The 25,502-nt window shown below is 41.2% G+C and overlaps 1 protein-coding gene across 1 annotated transcript in view; it reads right to left on the bottom strand.

The window, feature by feature from the left end:
* Positions 1 to 2,920: 2,920 nt before the first annotated feature.
* The window catches only part of palm1b (paralemmin 1b), a 29,483-nt gene continuing 6,901 nt past the window's right edge, over positions 2,921 to 25,502 (bottom strand). The window contains exons 2-6 of the mRNA XM_054796634.1: positions 17,032 to 17,074; positions 14,871 to 14,951; positions 9,335 to 9,450; positions 7,993 to 8,063; positions 2,921 to 7,831 (exon numbers count right to left, since the gene is read on the bottom strand). Coding sequence (XP_054652609.1) covers positions 7,464 to 7,831; positions 7,993 to 8,063; positions 9,335 to 9,450; positions 14,871 to 14,951; positions 17,032 to 17,073 — 678 coding nt within the window. The 5' untranslated portion in view covers position 17,074 and the 3' untranslated portion in view covers positions 2,921 to 7,463. The remainder of the gene's footprint in view (positions 7,832 to 7,992; positions 8,064 to 9,334; positions 9,451 to 14,870; positions 14,952 to 17,031; positions 17,075 to 25,502) is intronic.

Below are 25,502 nucleotides of genomic sequence, written 5' to 3'. Positions count from 1 at the left end.
CTGAACGCGCGGAGGCAAGTCCTGATTCGTCCAGTCACCTCCGAGAGCCCGGAGTAGGCAGGGCTTGCGGGATAGTCGGGATGCCATTGGTCAAGACGGACATCATTTTTGGAGGGGGAGGCGGGTTAATAAAAAATAAATTACAAGGCCACTCACCAGTCAAAATATTAGGCACACCTGGATAATCTGTGGACAATAGCGCCATGGAAAAAGTCTGCCTTTGCATCGATAATGAAGCTATGTTTTGATCGACACTATCATAGCATTTAAAAATGTAACACACCAGACAATACCATACAACTTTATTTAGAAAGTTAACATTTAAAAAAATGTAAAACACCAGACGATACCATACAACTTTATTTATAAAGTACTTTAACGACAACCACAGCTCAAAACAAAGTGCTGTACGTGCATAAGACTTAAATAAAAAATAGAATATATATTTGTTATATTCTTATTTGTTATAAGAATGAAATATATCTTTAAAAAGTGACATCAAAGTAAAACACTTAAAAGATAGGGCATTTTGTTCCATTAAGTAAAAAAAAAAATTTTACCCAAAAAGTCAACTCAAATATGTTCTCTAAAATAGACATTTTAGTCCCAAATTTATCTGAACAAACTAATATAACTCTTTATGTTACAAATTAAATTTAGACTACTGTCCTTCAGCTTTAAATTTGTATATTAGTCCACCAGATGGCGCCGCCTTTTCGCATTCAAAGCATGCAGCAAAATTAATCACCTTTTATAGTTTTATAGTTTTCAGCGAGGGCGCATTGCGTCTGAAATGATACCTGTGTGTCAACAAATTGACCTTTAGAGGGTTGGAATCCCTGGAAATATAATTAATGTATATTTCAAGAAGAAGTAGTTCTTAAAGAATGACTCATTTAAAATGGAAAATATGAATATAGTTTTTACAGCAGTTTTTAAGATGAGTTGCTCAGGAACAGGCAAGATAAACAGGAAGCGTCCAAACAGTCACACCTCCACAGTGATGAGATATACTTAATACTTAGAGGACACGAGACCAAGCTGGCTTTTATTTCAATATAGAGCCAAACCTGTGGGTACATTTTAAGGACGGCAACATTTTAAGACTATGGTTGCTATATTTGGTAATATTTTTCAGTGATGTGGAAATGCACTGCATCCGGCTGCAATAGTTGTAATATTTTCCGCTTCCATGATGAATTATTCATAAGAGACACACCTCCCGCTATATTGGACAGCTGTCGCTTCCTGATAAAAGTCTACAAAGTGGAAAGCATGCAAATAAGACTGCGGGTAGGCGGAAGTGTGTTTACATCTTTGACAAAACTGCATGTTGAAAGTTTCAAAGCGGTTTACGTTTGCCCTCCAGTGGCATATTTCTGCAACTGCAACTCTAACTTGCCTGTAGTGCAGGGGTGTCGAAACTTTCTCCAGCGAGGGCCTCATAGTGAAAAATGAAATATGATGTAAAGCACATGTAGATATGCTAATTAATTATACATATATATATTTCAAGAAAAACTGCATCACAGCTTTGTGATATACGTAAAAAAAATGCCTATTATTAGTGTCAACTTTGCTCTTTTCCCCCATTTTTGCTGTTATTTTTTTTATTTCCCTAATATTTCAACTTAAATAATATCAGTAAATTTTATATTCATAATATTATGACATTATTCCTTTAATTTTACAACTTTTTCCCCAACCAAACTGTCCAAAAGTTATTTTATTTTGTTTTGTTTGTTTGCCATAATATTACAAATAAAAAAAACATATTTTAAAATTTAATTTTTCAACTCTGTGCTACTAAATTACATTATTTTCCCTTGGCATATTACATGTTTATTCTTGTAAAATTGTGCCTTTTTTCTCGTTACAATAGGATTTTTTTTGTCTTAATTATTTGACTATATTCTCGTAAAATTACAGCTGTTTTTTTTCCCCCATTTCTGATGTCGTTTTTAATTTTCCAACTGTTTATTCTTTTCCTCTCTTAATAACGACTTTATTCCCATGGTGTTTTGATTTTATTCTAGTAGCATTATTTTCTCATATTACAATAAAAAACCAACATATTTTTAATTTAATATTTCAACTCCTGAAACGCATGATTTTTCCTCATGTCACAAGTTTATTATCCTAAAATTTAAATTCCCATTTCTGGTGTTGTTTTTTTTTAATTTTACAACTGTTTATTCCTGTACATTTTCTTCTCACAATGATTACTTCATTTCCATAATATTTGGACTTTATTCTAGTAACATTATAACGTTTTCTGGATGCAAATTGTCCAAAAATTACAACTCTACTTGTTGTTTTGTTTCTTTCTCATATACATTACAATATTAGAAAGTGAAAACAAATTCTTTAATATTTCAACTTTATGGTACTAAAAATGACATTATTTTTCCTCATAAAAATATTGACATTATTCTCGTAAAATGAAAACTTTTTCCTCTTAATATATTGACTTTATTTTTCTTTATTTTTTTGTCCTGTCCAGCCATTAGGGCTGATAGTATTGTTGCTCTAAATGCCCTAACAAGCTAAACAGATTTTCTCTACCAGGGAAAACTGTTGTATAGATTTTATTTGACTTTATTTAATGTTTTGTTGTTATCCAAATTGGGAGAGGAGGGGATAGAAAAGAAGAGAAAAGAAAACAGAGGGGTGAGTGCAGGGACAAGAGGGGGACAACACAGAGAGAGACAAGAACACTAGCAAGAACAACTGCTTATTTTTCTATTTTTGCTGTTTTTCTTATGTTAGTTTTCTTGTTAATGTGCCGCGGGCCCCCAGGCTGCACCCCTGCCATAGTGGTTCCCTCTGAAGAGGCTAAAGCTAACATGAGACATGTTTATATTCATTTTTAAATTCTGGAACACATGCGTGCATGTGCAATTGATTCCACACACCTGGCTTGAGTTAAACAAATTTTATTCAAGATTTAACATTTAGACGACCACAGAATAGATGCATTGCTTTGATGCTGCTGCTGCACAAAGCCTTCACCTCCACAAGTGTTTCTATAAAGTCTTCCTATATGCACACGTGTGTATATACTGCATCCTGCAAACAATTACAGTAAGATCTCCTTATGGCAGACATAAGTTGTGTTGAGTAAAAGAGGTCAAAAATAGAAGGGATGCAGATCACTGAGGACGATATGCACCCTCTAGATCAGAGGCATTCCACAGTGGGTCGCCATGACTGGCTGCAGATCGAGAGAAGAAACAAACGGACAAAGGCACAGACAACACAGAGATGCAGTCATCTTAGTACATATGGAAATCATTGGTGATATTCCCTTGGAATGTTAGAACAAAGCGTTTCTCCCGTGATAAATGTAGGCAGGATGCGAGGCAACAAATGGTCGGTCGACGGCAAATGGGGAGATTAGCACCAGATTTCAGAGATAGAGCTACCTTGAAGATGACGTGACGTGATAATGAGGTGGCGGTGAGGTGTCGGGTGATGGATGGATGGATCACCGGCTGTCAATCAAACAAGGAGACTGGGGGTGTTAGTACAGTTTGACATTGTGTTCTTAGACTTTCACTTTCTCTGGTCAGAAACACATCCCCCCCCCTCATTTTGGTTCCTTTTAAAGTTTTCGAAATGAATATCCTATCGTGCGCTGCCTGTTCAAGCCAGGATCTGTTCGCCGTTCTTCAAAGTCGGGGTTCTGTACAAACAACCCATGTTTTGCCTGGGGCTCTAACCAGGGTCCACAGAATGAGAGTCAAGAGCACTAGCCATTGAGCTAAAAGCCCCAACTGTCAACTTGATGTCCAGCGTGACTCTTAAGGTGTCAGGGAGTGAGGTTTACCAACGTACATCCGCACACTGGCTGGCAATCGTTACACTCGCCTCCCTAAACCTGACTCTCATTTGGGTCACGGCACTACTGTCACCACCCGGGCCTTAGCCAGGGTCGGCAGAGTGACAGTCGAGAGCACTAGCCATTGAGCTAAAATCCCCGACTGTCAAGTCGATGACCAGCTTGACTCTTAAGGTGTCAGGGAGCGATACACAGACAGTGTCCCGCCGCTGATACTACCTCCAAAGCCAGACAATTGTAGAGTCGCCCCCATTCCGTGTTGGTGCCATTTGTACAGATCAGCGACTTTGGGGGGTTCGGTGAATGGGGGAAGGTGGCGTTTACAGACAGTGTGAAAGGGGCTATGCTGAAAGCCGTTGTGGTGCAATGTCGTCATCTGGCAAGTATAACACACTCTTTCGCACAGAAATCCGGTAAAATTGGAGCTTCAGAGACGGAGAAATAGATTTCCCAACTTTTCACACAGAACCCAAGGGACATTGTCTCCTCTGTGCGCACTTTTGAGAAAATTCAATGAAATGCTATTCACTGTTTCCTTTCCTACAGCTGCCATTCCGCCTCTGGTACTACCTTCAAAGCCGGGAACTTTTGTGGCTCTGTTCACACAGAACAATAATGTGTGGGAAAATAGGTCAAAAACATTCCCAGCTTTAATAGGCAGTGTGAAAGAGGCTTAAGTGTCAGGCAGTTTCAGTAAAATCCCGTCTGTGCTGGGTTCTGTTACGGCTCTGTTGCAGATACTTTGCGGGATTCCTTTGTGAAAGAAGCGTGTACTTTACGGTCTCACGCATTTACACGGTATGTAGTTTAGGGAGAAACTGGATTGTGTTTTTTGGATAGCTTTCACGGTTGTCTGTTAGTTGGTCTCAGGCCGGTGGATGCAGTCCACAACCGAGTTCTACGACAGTGTTCACACGCACCCAGAAGGGGAAACAAACCAGTTTGATTAAAACCAATTAAAAGGTGCGAGTGTGAAAGCACAAGTGAGAATCGAGTCAACCGCCTTCGGAGTATCGGTCTAAAGAATATCAGGGGTTAAACTGGAAACCAGGTTGTCGGTCATTTTGGTACAGAAGTCAATTTCAATGATTGGACCCCACGGTGACTGTTTGAACCCGTTTCGAAAAAGTTCAGAAGTGGTTCCAAGCTTTCAGTGGCGTTGTACTGCTTTGTTCCGGAGCGCATCAGCCAATCAACACAGGCAAATTACAGTAGCAACAGATTTTATTTGGTTCATAAAGACACACAAAAAGCGTTTATGAGCTGCGCAAGCCGGACTCGTTGCGGCGGACCAAATCCCGATTGAAGCCCCTTGGATTTACATTCATGTGAAAGGTGAGAGCGCATATCGAAGAGACTTAACAGTGACAAGACAGTCCAAACAGTTACAATGCTTCATGCAGTGCTACCTCATTAAAGAGTTACATGGAGTCAAAAAAAAGCCCAAAGCCACCTCCTTTCCCGGCAGGAGTACAACTCACGCCTTCTTAACCGCTGAAATGATCCAAAAAGCTGTGCTCTTCATGTACAAATACCACATACAGTACTGATGGGAAGCGGATAATATTCAAACTTTCAACAATTACATTAGTAATCCAACCGTGTCGGCGCGGTGGCGTGATTCTGAGGGTGCGTTCACACTTGTCACGTTTGGTTCGGCCCAAAGGAACCCTGGCGCGTTTGCTCCGCTGGTGCGGTTGTGCACCAAACAAGTGGACCAAGAGATGCGGACAAAAGACACAGACTGGTGCTAAAGTGGCCGCAAAAAGCATGCATAAAATGACAAACATGTAAGAGGAAATACGTCGGAAGTGGTGTCCCTTTCCTCTGTTCTGCTCGTGTTTGACAATGATGCGCATTAAAACAGTATTTTTAGAAGCTTTTGTTGAAATTTAAGATGGTAAAATTAGCAGAATATAACAAATACCTGTGTATTCAACCCAGAAGACGGCATTTTGCTTTGGAATATTTCAGCTACGTTATATTAAAGGTCAGGAAAGCTTTTTAAAAGCATATTTTAGAAGCTTTTGTTGAAAACAGAGCTGGTAAACGTAGCCCAATATAAAAATAACCTGCATATTCAACACAGCAGATGGCTTTTGGTTTGGAATATGAGTTACGTCACAAAAGCGCTTTAAAAGTATATTTTAGAAGCTTTTGGTAGAATCTAAGATAGCAAATGTGGCAGAATATAAAAGTAACCTATGCAATCAACCCAGCAGAGGGTGTTTTGGTTTGGAATATTTAATTTATGTCATGTAATATGTCAAGAAAGCTCTTTAAAAGTATATTTGAAAAGCCTTTGTTGAAATATAAGCTGGTAAATATAGCCAAATCTAAAAATAACCCACGTATTCAGCCCAGCCAACGGCATGTTATTTTGGAATATTTGATTTACATCGCTTAAATATGTCAGGAAAGCTCTTTAAAATATATTTTGGAAGCTTTTGGTGAACTTTAAGATGGTAAAACTTGCAGAATACAAAAATTACCTACCTATTCAACCTGGTAGACGGCATTTTGGTTTGGAATATTTGAGTTCCGTCACTTCACCTGTCATAAAAAGTATATTTTCGAAGCCATTGGTGAAATTAAAAATGGCAAAATTAGCAGAAGGCAAAAAAAACCTACGTATTCAACACAGCAGACTGCGTTTTGGTTTGGAATATTTGACTTACGTCACAAAAGCTGTTTAATCAAGTCTTTATTTCATGCACATGTTCTTTACTGCGCAGCCTGTGGTCCCGTGGTAAAAAATAGCAGGGTGAACACTAAGCAAACCGCACCAAAGTGCATACGAGCGTCCTTTTAAACTTTTTAAGCGTCTTTTTCTGCAGACCAGACAACGGAAGCGCAAGTGTGGACGCAGCCTCGGTGTGGAAGTGGCGGTTAGTCAAAGAAAGCGCTCATTAATGAGTGAGCTTACATGCAGCTAATGTTGCAGGTGATGGTATACACACACAGAACTGCAAAAACAATAAATACACAGTATAAAACATAATTTCATATTAATATATTAAAATACTATTTCAAATAATATCTCGGACAATATTGCAATATGAAATCGGCTGATAAATAGCTGCTAGGCCTACACAGAGATATAATATTATACTGTATATATATATATATTTATTTTTTTGAAGCATCTGTGTCTTTTGTGTGAATGACTTTTAGGTTTCCAGGTTCCCCCCCCCTTTAGAGTGGGTAGCAGTACAATCCAGAGAGCCTTTTCTTTTGCTTTTTTTTGTATCATCTCCCTCCCAACAATAACAACAAGCTGACAGTACACAGTCCCGTAATCATAATCATAATAAAGATACTGAATACAATATAAATGTCAAGACAATAAAAATAGAAAAATATCAATAGAAATGAAAAGTCAAATACATATCAGAGAAAGTATGCTGACTAAAGTGTACTTGTGAGTCTTTGTGGGGTTTTTTGTTGTTGTTGGCTCTCATTGTTGGTAAATTGTACAGTCCTGACAGACACACACGCACGCACGCACACACGCACGCACGCACGCACATACAAAGCTAGGGTACACACATCTGCAAATACAGACACATGCAATGGCACACACACACTCACACGCACACACGCACACACGCACACACACAGCTCACATGACAGTGCAGCACTTGCAGGTCTGTTTCTTCTCCTGTTCTTTCTCGCCTTCCTCCCCGCCGCCGTTGGCTTTTTCCTTCTCCGCCATGCTCCCGTTGGGCGGGGCCTGGTCCTGGGTGGCCGCCGCCCCTGCCGGCTTGGCCTCCCCGTCCTCGATCACCACAAACTCGGCCTTGACGTTGCCGTCCACCCCTTCCACCCCCAGCGCCGTGCGGCTCTCCTGCTCCTCCTCCACTGTCTTGTAGCCCATGAAGACCAAGGTGACGGGGTTGTCGGCGCTGGCCTGCTCGGGGCTGGGGCCCAGCAGCTTGGCCTCCATGCCGGCCACCTCCCTCTTGGGGGTCTGCACTACACCGTTCTCTCCTTCGGGGGGCAGCAGAGACAGCGTGAGGAAGAGAAGGAATATTGTTTTCATGAGCAGAGAGGCCCTTAATGGCTTGCTGTGTCTGGGGGAGCCACACGTGCAGGGGAAGTTGCTATGGTTTCCTCTCTTAATTGCATGTCGCCATGGCAACTGGACTTACCTCCATTTTCTTTGGCCACACCCTTGTTGGCTGGCACGCCTGTCTCCAGTTCTTCAATCTCTTGCTCCAGCCTAACTCACACACACACACACGCACACACACACACACGCACACACACACACACACACACTGTAATGTCAATATAGTCCTCTAAATCAGGAGTTCTCAAATAAAAAATAATACTTAACTGTATATACAGTGGGAAGATAAATATTTGATCCCCTGCTGATTTTGTAAGGTCCCTCCCTTAAAGATATTAACAGTACAGAACTTTGGAAGTATTGGATCAGAAGCACACAGAATGTAAATTAAATCCAGAAAAAAACAATATTAATATTTCAATATTATATTTCAATATTATATTTCAAACTTTTTAGTCTTTTTAATTTTATTATTATTATTATTATATTTGATTTCATCTTTTTTAAACAGTCAGTTGACAGTGTTTTTTTTCACTTAATTTAATTTTATATTATCCTTATCATTAGGAGTATTTTATTTCATTTTCATCATTTTACAGCTAAACGATAGGCAGCTAAATGAAATGCATATGAAAATGAACACATTTTAAAATTTGATATCTCTTAACAACTACAGACTACAGTCTCTTTTATTCAATTTTATATTATTATTATTATTTCTTGTATTGAGTTGTATTGTATCTTATTTACTTTTATCTTTTCTTTAACCATCATTGATAAGCAGCAAAGTGAAAAGCATAAGAACATGAAAACCTTTTGTATTTTATATCTCTCAACACAACGTTTTACAGTATTTCAAAAATTAAATTAAATTAAATTAAATTAAATGTAAGTTTAGTTTACTTTAGTTTGTTTGGTTTAGTTTAGTTTTTTTATTTTGTCTTTTTTACCGTCATTTTACAGTTGAATATGATAATCAGCTAAATGAAAAGCATATGAAAATGAAAAAAAATTTAATTTAATATCTCTTAACATAACTTTTAACAGTATTTTAAAATAAAATAAAATAAAAATAAATGTAATTAAATTAAATTAATAAAATATATATATAGTGATTTTATTTAGTCTTATTTACAGTTATTTTACAGCCAGGATGGATGGGTGATCATTTTACAGATAAAAACATAACATTTGGTCAGAGTATGAATCATTTTAGGTGCTGCTTGTGTTCCTGGCCCTTGCTGTTTCAAGTGGATCATTTCAGGCCTAATCAGATGTAAATAAATTCCACCCTAGAATAAAAGACTATTCCTCCCAAGTCTAAATTTCCTTCCCAAATATACACACACTTGGCAAAAATTCAAGAATATTCCCAACAGCCGCACGGCCTCAAACTGAAAGAAGGCTTTTCCGGTGCTGACCTCAGGATGACCTGCTCCAGGATTTTGGTCTTCACCTCGTCCTCCTGCAAACGCTTTTGAGTCTCCTCCTCGGCTGGAGCTCCGTCTAACAACCAGCGCTCCCTCAGCGCCTTGGACTGTGTGGTTAAAAAAAAAAGCGTGGAATAAAATTCAGTGGGGTTTCTATCTTTGATACGTCTTTAAAAATGCATTTCCAACAAAAGACGTGACATTGGGGGTTAAATACTTAACAAGGAAGGAAAAAAAGGCCCTTTTTCGACCCTGTGATGCTTGTTTGATCAGGCTTCGGTCCATGCTCTGAGCAAAGGAGCGCATGCGGTAACACTAACATTGATTCTGGATTCTCAAAACGAGGAAGAAAAAGCCAAGCTTTACATCTTGTATTGACCTTGGATTATTTCACACAGGCGCAGATAAAACCTCACACTTTCCCTTTCTGTCTCGCTTGATACCAGAGGAGATCAATGGCACATCGGTCCAGACACTGATCGTACTGATACCAAGGGTGGTATCGCAACTATCTTTGCGTTTTTGTTGTATGTAAGTATATTTATGTATTGTTTACAAACAAAAACTCACCTCAAAAACTCACAAAAAAAGCCAAAGGAAATGAATGGGAGCCGTGTTTGCGTTTGTTTACTTATTTTGCACTATTGACGGTATCTTGCTCAAGCATTTGTATGCAATAAAAGGGAATCATTGTATAATTTTGTTGATGTTACAATTTATATTGTTAAATTGCCCACAAATACATTTCTTGATTACAAAAATATTTTTTTTGTTCAGTGTTTTAATCTGATTATAATCCTGGTCAACAAATAAAAGGCAACATCACAAAATCATTCAATGAGTAAAAAGTATCGACCTGGGCAAAGCTGGCCCTGTATTTACAATAAATACTTGATCAAATAAGAATAACGGGAAAAAAAGTTCGTAAGCGAAATAATAATTGGCAAAAAAAATTGTACGTGGAAGAATACGTAAGTAGAAGAATACATAGGCGGGACAGCAGAAGAATGCGTAACTGGAAGAATAAGTAAGCGGAAGAATACGTAAGTGGAAATATGCAGGCTGTAGAATACATAAGCAGAACAATCATAGGCGGAAGAATACGTAAGCAGAAGAATACGTAAGCGGAAAATATGTAAGTGAAATTTGAAAGTGACAAGCGCAGTGAAATGAGATCGAAGAAAAGGAAAGTGAAAAGCCAAGTGAAAGTAGATACGTCACTTTCGTTCTATTGGTTAACTTTTCCCCTTCATTATGACTCCCAAGCGTGAACTGGACTCTTCCGATGGATGTGTCGTCGAAGAAAAAGAAAGGGAAAGTGAAAAGCAAAGCGAAATTAGATACAATGTTGCTTTCATTCTTTTTAGTTAACTTCATTATGTCTCCCAAGCACAAGGTGGACTCTTCCGATGGCCGTGCCTCAAAGAAAAAAAGTGAAAGTAAAATGAAAGTGGAGAAATGCCAGCCAACGCTGGCCGCATGCTTGGTCTAAGCCGTTCGACTGTCGCGATCCTCGTCAAAGACAAAGATGTCATCCTTGAACGTGTAAAAGGATCTGCTCCTCTGAAATGGACAGCGATAACTAACAAAAGAAAATGTGTGAGCCTCATTCATTTATTTTCTGCCCTTGTGCAGATGCCAAAACAAATGCTTGGCATCGCTTTAAAGATATAAATACAAGTCTTATTCCACAGCTGTTCCACCAGGACACGCGACCCCTAGGGGCCATGTTAGGGGGGAAAAGCAGATGGAAGAGTAGTCTCATTGGGACTCAAAATCTGGACCTTCTCTCACTGCGAATTCTTCAGCTGTGAGGCAATAAGAATTTCAACACAAGCCGCCCCCCTTTCCTCTTTCTCCCGTCCATTATGAACTGCTTGGTGCCGTGCATTAAGCTGTAAATGTCGGCGTGCGTTTCTTATCGGGAGTTTTTTAATCTGTGGAAGTGCTCTCTTGCAACTTCTCCAGTGCGCGCGCACACACACACACACACACACACACACACACACAAGCACACATCGTAATTCAACACCCCTCATATTCCAGACCCGCACCCTCTCCTGCTTCCCGTCTCAATCCCTCTCCCGCCACACCCTGCTCCGCCAGCCGATGACATCACTCGCGCACACTGGTCTGCACGGGCGCTAGTAAAGCTGCCGCTAAACTTACGTGTGTATCTCCATTGTTCTGTGGGGCAAAACGCAGCACACAAAGGGCGGAACAATACACACACACACACTCACACACACACACGTCTCAAGGGACATTACATAGCTTGACTGTCATTTCAGGAGGGAGAGTTACCAGAAACAAGGCATTAGTGCGCCACAAAGTCAGACTATGGGATGACGTTGGAGGTTTTGGTATAGTCCTACTTTGGTGTACAGCTTGTATAGCAGTATAGATGTACACACGGCCATTATTGTGTTATGTCTGGCGAAACAACTGAGTACACCTCTCGCTGAGCATGTTCAAATTGTGTCGGTGGTGTGAATATTTAGTTTAGCACCACTGTTATCTACCACTGCCTTGATGCTCTTGTAGACCGAAAGCATATACGAGCAATGTCATGAGCAGAGCTGCGCAGCTTGTTCCTGGAATCCTCTTCCAATCCTCCGTGATGACATCACTGGGGGAGCTGGTGGATGTTAGACACCTTGCACATCTCCACCACCCTTCTGGGATGTCCCACATGTGCTCAGTTGGGTTCTAAATATTTTTGGGCTGTATCACGATATGACGGCATACTTAAATTCAGCAGGGTCTTGTATAAAAAGCTACAAACCTTAATGCATATCATTAAAAAGCCTTTCATGAAAAGTAAGCTTACTTGTGGCGGAGAGAGGCATGTGAAGTTTGCTGCCATTGGAGGCGCCATCTTGCTCACAATACCGGTATAAGTCATTTTCTTATCATTGGAAGAATTTATACTGGAATATAAAAATGATCGGCCAACCCTAATCATCATCAGTCTATTTGCCAAATAGGATCAAAGGTAATTGTTAAGTCTTACCTGTCAAATGTTATTCTCTGGGATTTGGTTTGCGGCACATGAATCAGGCATCTTCTCCGCTCCAATTCTCGCCACATGGCGGTGACGTTGACGTACGGCCCAGCGCTTGATGCGGCCTCTGCATACTGTACAGTATGTCTATGAGCTACCCCGCTCCTGCCACGTCCTGCCACCCCGAACACGGTTGAGCAAAACATGGGCTGAAGTATATGCTGCGTGTTGACTGTTATGGCGACAGCAATGTTGCTTGTGGCGCTTAAGGGGCCATATCTGCTTTCGTTATAGGGAAAAAAAACCATAACGATATTGACCGATATTAGATTTTTGCACCAATATCGGGCCGATATTATCGGACATCTCTAATAACAAGTATTACAGATGATGTTCTTTGAAGGTAGTGCATGAACACTTTCAATGCATATAGTGTGTGTGCTTGTGTGTGTGTGTGATGTCAGTGGGGTGCGCTTCCTGTCATTGGGAGTCGGACAATGCTGTGTTTCCTGTGTCAAAGCCGCCTGCATTGTCTGAGGTCTGTGTGTGTCCCTTCACTGACAAACACGACGGCCAACATGAACACACACACACACACACACAAGCATGATAGAGATGCTCGGACAAAAGTTTGGCTCTGAAAATAGACAATGGGGCGACGCGAACGTCACACGGCACGCCGCATACTCGCCGCAGCCTCTGCTCTTATCTGACCTCCCAAACGGTCCGGGTACTGAAATACATTTGATAGCGCTGACACACACACACACACACACACACACAGACGGACAAAAACCTTTGCCTGTGATACCACAAGTGTGTGAAGAATCCAGTGTGTGTGTGTATAAACAGCATGTGGGGGAGCTCCTGGTGTTATCTTCCGCCGTCCGTTCGGAACATTCCGTGACAGTAGGGGAGGCCGGTACACATGCGAGTCCGAGGGGTTTAAGGAACTGCTGAGTTTATTGTGTTGCCGGGTGGGAGTTTTCAAGCTGGGGGGGGCGGAGGGTCGCCATCGCTGAGAAAGCATGTTGGCAGCATTTATTTATCAAGGTGGATTTAGTGTTTTAAAGGTTAAAGCGCGGTAGCTCAGGTTACCTTTATTACTTTTACTGCAAGAGTTGATTCAACGCCACATTTGATACATGATTCATGCCTCAGGACACTGATGAACACAAGGGTGTTACGTTTCAGCAAGATCGGCCGAGAAAACGTTATTTTATGGACGAGGCTGACCAGTAATTGGTGTGTGAAACACACACACAAAAATGATAAAATTCTAATGAAATGTACTGTAATTATTAAACTAGATTTAAAAAAATGAATGTAATGACTGTGGGAAAAATTAACAAGAAATGTATCAAAAATATTTGTATACACATCTCAAATGGCAAAAGATACTCATGTTGCTCTTCCTTTAATGCCAACATAATTGTAGGATGGTGAACGATAAATGTGACCGGATATCCGGTTTGACAAGAAAGCGACACGGCTGCATCGGTAGCAGCCTCCTGGATCGATAAGAATCAACCGTAAATCCTTGGATTAATCGATTTTAAAGCCACGCGCTGAGTATCGCAGGATTAGCAATCGGTTCACGGTGCGTCTCTTAAACAATACGAGGGCCTGGGCTGCCGGTGAAACGATTGTCGCGCACGTTCTGTAGCTTAGCATGACTGAAGGAGAGAATGAATCCAAATAGCATAAGCAGCGCGCTAGCTCGTCACCGCGAAAGACTTTCAACACATCAGCAAAACATACGTACATTAGAGTGATCGAATTGATCTTATTTATTATGTGTTGTGTAAAACTAAGACAGGAACAACATCAAATTAAAAGCACTAAATGAATACAAACTCACCATCCACCAGTACAATAAATATTTCCATATATATCTATATTCAGTCTATATATGTATCTTTAATATAAATATAAAAAATAATATTTTTATATATTTATGATAAATATTTCTATATATCTATACTTTAAATGGTGAAAAATGCTCATGTTGCTCTTCTTTTAATGCCAAGATAATTGCGGGTGACTCATTAGCGACGCTGATGGTGGCATCCAAGTACTGCAGTGTATTTTTTTTGCCCCAAGAAGTCATCCGTTGCACACACTTGGCAGAAGGCCGCCCCCCCAAAAATGTTACGCTAGAGTTGAGCTACTAATTTACTTGTTTTTAAAAAGATCACTGCATCACTGCAGATCTGAGAAATGTATACATTGCCATTACAAAAACTTGACACACTTGCATACTGGTATGCAGTTAAAAATGGTTCAAAAAAAGGCAGCTACTAATGAAGGAAGGGAAAACATCACATAAATGATATATTCATTGTTCAACAAATAGGTCATAGAGAGTTACTCCAGACTCAAGTAGTCACTCGGTGCAGTCTTGCAGCTAATGTTTAAGAAAATGAATGAATCCTGGATATTATTTCTTACGGAGGTACGGGAATAACCTGTTTGTGTGCGTGCTTTCTTTTAAACAAAGCGCATAGAGCCAGCACGGTGTACCTTGAGATGCTGGAGTTGTCGTCGGTCATCATCCAGCTGCCTCCGCTTGTTTTCAATCTCTGTTTGCTTCTTCCGTTTCTCCTGCAACCACAAAGATGCAAACATATCTTCCATAAGTACTCCGTCAGAACCATTCAAAAGCCTAACCCACCACTGTAGAATATTGTAAACGCTCTGATTAATTCCGGGTTTGGGTCGCAGGGGCAGCAGTCTCAGTAGGGAAGCTCAGACTTCCCGGTCCCCGGCCACCTCCTCCAGCTCCACCGGGAGGACACCAAGGCGCTCCCAGGCCAGCTGTGAGACATAATCCCATCAGCGTGTCCTAGGTCTGCCCCGGGGCCTTCTCCCAGCTGGGCATGCCCGGAACACCTCACCAGGGAGGGATCCGGGTAGAATCCGGACTAGATGCCCGAGCCACCTCAACTGGCTCCTCTCCATGTGAAGGAGCAGCGGCTCTACTCTGAGCTCCTCCCGGATGGCCAAGCTCCTAGGGTGAGTCCAGCTACCCTACGGAGGAAACTCATTTCAGACGCTTGTATCGGTCACGACCCAAAGCTCATTACCGCAGGTGAGGGTGGGAACATACTGTAGATCGACCGGTAAATTGAGAGCTTTGCTATCCGGCTCAGCTCTCTCTTCACCACAACGGTCCAGTACAGCGACCGCATTACTGCAGACGCTGCGCCGATCCGCCTATCGACCTCACGCTCCAACCTTCCCTCACTCGTGAACAAGACCCCGAGATACTTGAACTCCTGCACCCGGGGCAGGACCTCATTCCCAACCCTTTATTCCCACGACATTTAGACTTGGTTACCATAATATTATAACTTTCCCCCAACCTACTTTTTCAATGTTACAACTTTACAACATTTTGTTTTGTTTCTCATAACATTACGACTTTTAAAAAATAGCATCATATTTCAACTCTATGCTACTAAACTCTATGCTACTAAAATGACATTATTTTTCGTCAAGTTTATTCTCAGAAAATTGCGACTTTTTTTCCTCGTTAGAATAATTTTTTTTTCTATTAATATTTTGACTTTATTCTCATAAAATGACAGCTGTTTTTTTCCATTTATGTGTTTTTTTTCTTTCTTCTTGTAATTATGACTTTATTCACATATTTTCTTCATTCCCGCAACATTGTAACTTTTTCCACAACCTAATTTCACAAAAACTCTATTTGTTGTTTTGTTTGTTTCTCACAATATTAAATATTTTTTAAAACTCGTTTTTCCTTCAATACTTCAACTTTACGCTACTAAAATGGCGTTATTTTTCAACATTATTCTTGTTAGATTTTATCCTAACATCTTGACCTTATTCTTGTAAAATTACGGTGGATTTTTTCAATTTTGCTGCTGTTTGTTTAACATTTTTTGTAGCTTTCTGGTTAACTTGTATTTTTAGAATGTGCCCTTGTTTAATTTAATCATATATTTATTCCCCTTATTTTATTTTAAATTACCCTTTTTTAATATTATTATACACATCAGTGCAATTTTTTATTTTCTGTCTTTCTCTCTGCAATATAGCACAACAACTTGACTACTGTGTGTCGTTATCTTGCTTTTTTTCCCCTCTCATACTTGATTCATATTCTTTGGTGTAAAGCCCACTTTGCATTCTGTCAAATCTCTCGCCATCACACAAACCTCCCTTCCGCCTGTCCTGTCTTGTGTATTGTGTTTTATAAGCTCCTCTCCTACTGTATGTTGTAAATATGCACTCTATATGTCACTGTTGTAAATACACACTCAGTGTTTGCAAATAAAAATGTAAATAAAAAAGTGTGCAACTTTATCCTATTATTAAATATTTGTGCACATGTCAGGGAGCAGGACGGATGAGGGTAATTACAGAATAAGCAAGCGAGAGAGCGAGTGAGAACATGCTCGCTAGTGCGTTTTGCCTTTGATGTCGTCCTAATGTTTGAAGGAGATCAGATGTAAAAGGTTTCGGACGTTCATTAGGACACGCAAGCCAGCAGCGGCTCGCCTTGATGTGTGTTCTTGACTCTATGAGGATCTATTTTCCATCCAGGGCTATCGCGTCAGCGACGTGTGCGCACAGCGAGGACGCCCTGCCGAACCACTTGAAAGAAACAGGCCAGCGCAGCACAAGCGCATGTTTGAGAGAGAAGCGTTGTACTCACAGCAATGACCTGGAGTCTCTCCTCTTGCGACACCTCAGCCATCCTGATGGGGGAGAAGAAGCGTTAGAAGCAAACAGCGACATTCTCTGACCTAAGCATTCCCTCCTTTGCCTCCCAACAGATTCCTAGTGACCCAAGTGAAATATTTGTTGCTCTGCAGTAAATCTTCGAAGTCGAGAGAGCCTGCGGAGGCATGCTAAATGTGCCAGCAGGCCGCCGCCGTTCGAAGATTCCTGCTCTAATGTGTTCCAGACAACAGCTCCAGGATGGATGAGTGAGACCTGAAAGAAGGACTATTGCACAACCGCCATGGGACGGAAGAAAATTGGAAAAGTGCTGCAGTGGTAGTAAGAGAGGACCTTCTCATGAGAAAAGACTCTACAAATCTCTGAAATACAGGTTGGAATTCATGTTTTCCCTCAATGAACCGCAGCTCCCCCAAGTGCACTCGTGCAGCCTCAGTCCATGTCATCACCACCATACTTGACTGCGGGCTCACTTGAGTGAATCAGGCTCTGCTTCACGACGTCAAGATGCATCTCACAATTCATTTTCCCCCCTCAGTGAACCGCAGCTCCCGGGATTACGGCAGGACACGAAGTCCCCTACTAACGAACATCCAACGTGCGAACACTCGTAGATACGAACACAAGCCGACTGGTCTATTTTTTTCATGATTTTTTTTTTAAATTGCCATATTTTGTCATTTACATTTTTTCAAAATACAAAGGCGCTATTTTTGTATGCGCGCCATTCCGCCGCTACGAATGGTGGGTAGCAGCATCCCTCTTGCGCGATCTTTCTCAGTTCGTCTGCACTTGGCGCTGATAACATCTCGGAGCACGCCGTTTGTACCCCATTCGATACTTTCCAGAGACGTTTGTTATCCGTTATCACGGCTGATAAATGGAGTCCAAGTGCTAGCAGTAGTGGCAGGAAACGTCAAGCAATTTCTATGGAAACAAAGGTGGCCATCATCAGGAAGTTGGACGGTGGCGAGAAAATGGCTAATGTAGCGCGTGCCTATGGAGTGAATCGCTCAACCATAGGAACAATTTACAAAGGCAAGGTTGGAATGATGGAACATGTGAAGACTTCTGTCCCAATGGCATCCACTAGCAGTACAAAGAGGAGTCTAACCACGACCAAGATTTGTCCTTTCTTCAATAATTCCTCCTCCTCCTCCTCCACCAACGACGTATGCTCGACCACTCCTCTTCAAAGGTAAATAACATTTATCATTACGTATTATTATATCACTTTTATTATTGTTTTTTTCATTCATTATCCTGGTTTAATATTACTACTGCATCCAAACTCATATTTACATACATACACATATACTGTATATGTATACACGTACATGTAGTACCTATATCATTGCTAATATTACCTTTTACCTACTTAAGAACGATTCAACTTAAGAACGGTCGTCTGGAACCAATTGTGTTCGTTAGTTGGGGACTTAGTGTACTTGAGTATCCCCAGACCGCACCGTGCTTGACCGGAGACGAGACACAATTATCTTGCTGCTCACTTGTGTTGCCAGATATTTAGACAAGAATTTGCTGTGTGTTGACTCATTTTCAGTGGATCTGTACAAGCTGTACACGGGCTACTCTAAAGTACAGCATAGTTTGTTGATGGAATACATTGTCCTTTGAGAAGATGTACTCGAATAAAAACTGTCACAGTGCACGTTGGAATTCATCTTTCCCCTCGGTGAACTGCAGCTCCCCGAATTATCTGCATCTGGGTCTGTAACACACACACATTACACACATTTGTGTGTAAGAAATATGTCAAAACGTGTAACAAAGATACTACAGCACCTAGCGCTTTAGCACTGAGGCACTTTAGCACTCAAGCACTCCATGTCCCCCAAATTCATGGGGTTAGGGTTACGGTATTCTTTCTTTTCTTCTTTTATGTCAGATGTTGTTGCTACTGTACCGAACATGAACCCACCCTCAGAGACTAAAGATAGAAATTATAAACTCGCTTATTTGCATTTTTAAAAGAAATAAACCCACAAATGTTTAATTTCTACAGTATTGTCCCTTGACAAGCTATACTACATTCAAAATGCTTGCTGAAATGCGTACACTGGGTGTACACTCATACTCTATGCTGTACTCACTATGTAATAGTCAAACAGCCAATTGTCGGACAGCAGAAGTTGTGTCGGGGTGCGTCCTGTGCAGGAACAGCCTGCTCTTGTGTCTCAGTGAGTCACATCAGCGTCACATGGACAAAAAACACAATCATCTGATCACCCGCCCAACTGCATGCATGCACGCTACACCCACAGTGCCTCCGTGCATGCATGCTGGCTTGAGTGTGACGTGCCTTGAAAGCAAAATGCACAATTAAGTCAATCTTGGCTCACATTTGTCATTTGTTCCTGAATACACAGCCTTGCGCTTGCATGGCTGGATCCGGGTGAGCTCATCAAGGCCTGGAAGCCCTTGCAGGGTACCTTTTTTGTATGAAATGACTGTCCCGATCTGACCCGGGACAGGTCTCTGGCTGCATCAGCAAAAAAGAGGCATGACGGACGGATCAAATCAGGTTATTTCATTAGAGTCGGGATGATATTGCAGGACGATGCGTCCAACAGCAGGCAAAGAAAAAGCAACACAATTCCCATCTTTTGGCTCCCAAGTGGGCCATTTCGGATATGCAGCTTAAAGAGCATGGAATTGGATATCCAATGTGGTTAAAAATGTAAAAAGGGCGTACACAGATAGATCAGATGCACCCAGTCAGTGCATCAGAAGAAACCAAGAAGAAACACAACCTCGTGGAGAATAAAACCACCCACGGTGAATCAAAACCATAGGAACTCATTTAAACAGACTTAAATGTACGTTTTCTTCCTTATGTAAGTGGAAGTGGAGTTTGTTCTTGTTATTATAGTTTATTATCTGTTACCGTTGTTGCTGTGATTGTTATTAGCATTAGCATTGTTGTTGTTGTTGTTGTTATATGTTTGGTAGTGTATTTGTGTGGCTTCACTTTTTGGTTGTTTTGTGTGGTTTTCTGTCTTTTCGGATGCTGTGGAGCTGGACTGGGGTGAAGCTGAGTTGTTTTTGTTTTATATTTGTGTTCTTTATTAATGAAATAAATAAATAAAAACTGCCACTGCCATAAATAAATGCTGCCATTCTAGCCAGGGTGTGTATTCCCCTAATCCCCCAAAAGACAAGGCATTAACTGGAAGCATAATAAAACTCATTAATGCTTTAACTTTAATCATGATTTGGAGTGCATGAGACAGCGGGAAGGAAAACGTTGCTCGCTTTGACCACATGGTCATGTATATTAGGGCTGCAACTAACGATTATTTTCGTTGTCCATTCATCAAAATGATGAGTTCATTGTAAACAAGATTACGGCAAGTGTAGCTTGCATGGGTTTTGCACCAACAGCTGGGTAGCGCATGCAGAGGTAGATATAACAGCCACACTCACACCACCTCAAATGCAGCAATCGTGTGGCGTTAATAAATACTATAAACATCAGGAGGCTGCCTACAGCCACAGCGGTGACTCGGTGGTTAATTAAATAGAGCTTTTGCAAGTATGGCAACGAGGCACTGGGACCTGCAGGGTAAATCCAGCTACAGACAGCAACATGTCAAGGGAAGCCCTGATGAATACGAAGCACCGACATGAGTCCCAGCTTGCTTGGAGAGAGAGGAAGTGGTCCTACAAGCAGCACATTAAAGCAACAAGACATATTTTGTCAATAAGTCAAGGCAGGTGGATTGCAGGAGAGCTGACTAATGATTTTGGGTTTATTCCCCTGATGAGTGCAGCGCTCTTGTAGCATTTCCAGGAACACATTAAGTGCCCTCATAGAGCCCCGGCAGCTCAGCGTCTAATAGCATAGCTCCTCCGGCACCAGCAGTCAACTTTGCACAGCCATCATCCAGCACGGGTCCAAACTGGTGATAATCCGGTTGATATCACGACCACACTGGCTGAACCGGGAATGTTAGGTCAAATTTTCCACAAAGGGGAATTTTTAGAGGAGGAAAGAAAGAAAAGCAAAAAGAAAAAAGAGAAAAAAATCATGTCAAAAAATTAAAAGATAAACAAAAGCACTGCACACTCTCCAGTGTTTCCTGCATGAGCAAAATCTATTTGTGAAAAAAAATAGGTTTAAAAATACACACTGACTTTTTAGTCGTCTTTTTTAATGTCACAAACGAGGACCTGCTGCTCGTGGAGAAGAGCGATACGTGCTTGCCAAAAAAGCGTCAAATCAGGACAGCAAGAGTTGTTGAGAGCATCTAGAGGGGTCTTAGTACTCACTAAATATTACTAGGAAAGAGGGGTTTTTATTTGGTACAACTGGCACGCTAAATGTCTCACGCCCTGTCCACACCATTAGTACATAGTTGCACCCAGACAGGATGACGAGGATGCACAGCAATACACAAGGCACCCGCAGTACGTGTGGCGCTGTGAACACACACACAGACGGAACCATGTGACACACCAAACCATAGAAGAAGAAAGAACGCTTGCGCATTAGCAAGCCTGTCACGATAACAAATTTTGCTGGTCGATAATTGGGCTATAAATTATCGACGATAATCGATAATTTCGACCTTTTTAGACCATATTATCATTAAGTTTATTATTCAGTGAACCCTGTGTCATGTCACATTTGAGCCACTAGATGGTACTCACAGAAGATGCCTACTATAGCGCTTATGAATCGCGAGACGACACCACTTTACATACCCTGGGTATCGCGGGCCTGCCCCGCCCGGCACTATACATTCACTTCGCCGATGAAACGCCCCAGCAAGCGCCAACCGCCGGGACGAATGAAAGACATAGACATGAAAGACATAATTTCAACAATATCACAGCCTGGCCCTCTGTGGAAAAAGTTTGGACACCCCCGGTCTAAACTGTCCTGAAGTCTGTGATGGACAGGGGTCATGTGCGGGCACTAGGACCTATCCGCAGTGGAAACATGATGGCTTCTTCAGCGAGCTGCCAGCCATTTGGTCAGAAAAGTCAGTCAAGAAACCCTGCGCTCATTATTGATGCTCCGCTGTCTGGACGCGCAAGAAAAGGTCAGCGAGGACAAGACAACAAAAGGGACGCCTGCTGCACTTGTGGCAGCGCTCATCACAATTTATGTCAGGGTATCTTTACCCGCAAGAACCAATATTGGACACGTTGCCAAACAGACTCGGAGCCTCCCACGCTCGCACTTGCACTCATTTGTTTCCAGCTTGTTTTGATAGCATCTGTGCAAGCATGGCTAGTAAACACTTCATGACGCCCGAGCTGGGAAATTGCAACCCACGTTGACGTTTCCATTAAAGCACAACATCACCATTAGCGGGGGGGGGAAAGAAAAAAACAATGAGAAACCAAAACACCACGCTATTTAAACCAGCCAAGTGGAACAATTATTTTCAGAACATTTACGCGGCTAACGAGAAACGCTGTACTTGACTTGTCGCCTAATTAGAGGCGTAGCATCTCTCAGTGTGGAGTGGCACGTCTGTGATCGAGCCAAGCTATTTGAGGAGACGCTAGAGAGGTTCATTTGGCTCCCAATAAAGTGGATCAAAACAAAGAGGTTGCCTACATTTTGTGTACAAACGCCCAATCATAAGACAGCTGGCTAATATTGTGTATTACCTCATTATGAATTTGTTTGTGGAAGCCACGGGTGTCCAGACTTTTTCCAGCGGGGGCCACGTCCTGAAAAACGAAAGGCTGAAACTTTGCCACTTTGATGTTTTGTAAATCAACACATGTAGACATGCTAACGACTTAAATATATTTCATCTCAGCTTTGTTGTATATGTGAAAAAGAATATTAATATGAATTAATATCAACTTCACTCTTTGCTCTTTTTCCCCCATTTTTGCTTTTGCTTTTTTTTTTTTAAGAAATAATCTTCGTTAATGTTCTTCTTGTAGTATTATGACTTTATTCTCTTAGTGTTTTGACTTTATTTCCATAACCTTAAAACTTTCCCCCAACCTAATTTTGAAAAAATGTTTTTTTTGTTTCTCATAATATTCCGACTTTAAAAAATAACACATTTTTTCTTCAATAGTTCAACGTTTTTCTTATGACTTGAACATTTTGACTTCATTCTCGTAAAATGACATCTGTTTTTTCTGTCTCTGCTGTTCTGCTTTTTTAAATTTTTTTATTTTACAACTCTTTCAACTTTCTTCTTGTAAATGTTCCTCTCACAATATTAGGACTTAATTCCCATTATATTTTTACTTTGTTCCTGTAATATTATAACTTTTTCTGCAACCTAATTTTCCAAAAATTACAAATGTATTTTGTTTTGTTTCTCATAATATTATGACTTAAAAACAATAAAAACATTTTCTTTATGTTGAAACTTTATGCTATTTTTCCTCACAATGTTACGTTATTCTTATAAAATTCAGACTTTTTTCAGTTTTTTTCTCCAAATATTTTAATTTTATTCTTGTAAAATGAAGGCTGCTTTTCAGACGTTTTCTTGTTAAATGATATTTTTGGTACGTGTGACCAGTGTGCTTGTCGGACTCGCTGGCTTCTTGCGTTACTTGAGCCTGTTCAGCCTCCCGAGTATGCTCTTCATGCTATTATGTGGTAGAATAACGTGCCTTTCTATTAGTCCATTGCAACTTATTTATGTTTTTTTCCTCTTCATGGCGCATTTTTTGACTGATGCAACTTATAGTCCGGAAAGTACGGACGTAGTACGTCACTGCTCAGCGGATTCAGATGACATCAGGCTCGTATGGACAGGGAAGGCCCTACCTGCCATTTACGGTGCGGTCGCGTTGGCAAATACCACATTCAAATCTGATTTTTGAAATCCGCATTTATCCGACAGCACGACGGCACTTGCAGCACGTGGTGTGAATTCAGCCTTAAGGCAAGATAGCAAAAGTTGGCAACGAATGAATGGATGATCCTGCGCATACGCAAGTCGTAGAAGTGTCTGGCACGCCAAAGTTTCCACTACAGCGAAAGAATGATGACTGTGAAATGACTCTTGAGCTTAATGACCCTCACGCCGCATTAGACCAAAGAGTCTGGAAGAGGAAGGTAATCTCGCTCAGGCACTTTAAATCTGCATTTCTCTGCTCCACACTTCCACGTCTTCCTTCCTTCCTCTGAGCCCAAGAAGCACAAAGACAACAATAGCCAGTCACACACACACACACACGCACACACACTTACAGTACATGTTTGTATGCAGGTCACCACATCCGAGTGTCCGAGGATAAAAACAATATCCTGCCAATGAAAACTCAAGGAAGTCCGCTGAGGTTGCATGTTAGCATTTCCAAGGGGTGAAAGGGTGCGACCTCGGTCCTCCCTCGGAGGCTTTTATAAAGAAGGCGAGTCAAGTAGCGAGCAACGTCCGTGTCAGGACAACCAATGAGAGACACGACAATCTGGACGGACAAATCAGTGGTGCAAGCTTGTTTTGTCCATACTAGGCTGGACCCCTATTATGCATGTGACATGTGCGGCCCTAGAGTCTGTTTATGAGCACCGAAGGTGACAAAAGTCCATCATCTCCCTCACTTGTTTGCTCATTTTGTCAAGTTGCAGATGCGCTCAAGGAAAAACCGTCTTCCTCAGGCTTCACTACACATCTTAAAACAAACTCTGCCAACTTATTAGCTACGGATGTGGGAGTTGGCAGTTTTTCTTTAGAAAACAGGCTAACCTAGCATGATGTCGCTGGTAAAATGTGAGTGTAATCTTAGCACCGTAGCTCAATTGGCTATGCTTGTGTTGCTAACCTTGTTGTGTGTGATACACGGCATCTGTTACGTTGTATGTGTCAAAAGTGGGTCAAGTACACTCTTTCGGAGACAGGCACACACAGCTAGTTAGCATTAAAGCTAAAGCTAAAACGGTGCGTTCCCAGCAGGGCTTACCAAAAGCACTTTTAAACTGTATAAACCCCAACATCGACGTTGACAAAAGTCCATCACTGTATTGCGGCACCGCTGGCATGTCTTTAAAATAGTGGGGCGTTTAAGTAACCATGTATTCCTTCCTGTGCCGCTTTTACAGCACACAAGTAGTCTTTGTGTTTATGATATTTTTTAGCTCCAGCAGCAGCCTGACGACCGTTTCCCCCATAAAACACTTGATTGTTATTTTTGGCATTTGACCATACACAGTCAAATTTGATGATCCTTTTCCCCCATAGTGAGTAGAACAACTCTGGTAACAAAATCCATCTGTGTTTTTAGATATATATATATATATATATATATATATATATATGTATATAAAAATGTAAATATACAGGGTCGCCTTTACCTACTCAAAGCTGTTAGTACGAAAGGATGGTTACCCTGCTGACTTTAAAGTGCAGCATGCTTTGTTTAGGTAAAAGCATTAATTGGAAGCAGGTGGCAATTTGAGGGGGGCTCTTCACTTACACTTTCACACCAACAGTT

The sequence above is a fragment of the Dunckerocampus dactyliophorus genome, chromosome 13 (assembly GCF_027744805.1).
Source record: "Dunckerocampus dactyliophorus isolate RoL2022-P2 chromosome 13, RoL_Ddac_1.1, whole genome shotgun sequence".
Taxonomy (NCBI): Eukaryota; Metazoa; Chordata; class Actinopteri; order Syngnathiformes; family Syngnathidae; genus Dunckerocampus; species Dunckerocampus dactyliophorus.
This window is presented reverse-complemented; position numbering and strand designations above follow the sequence as displayed.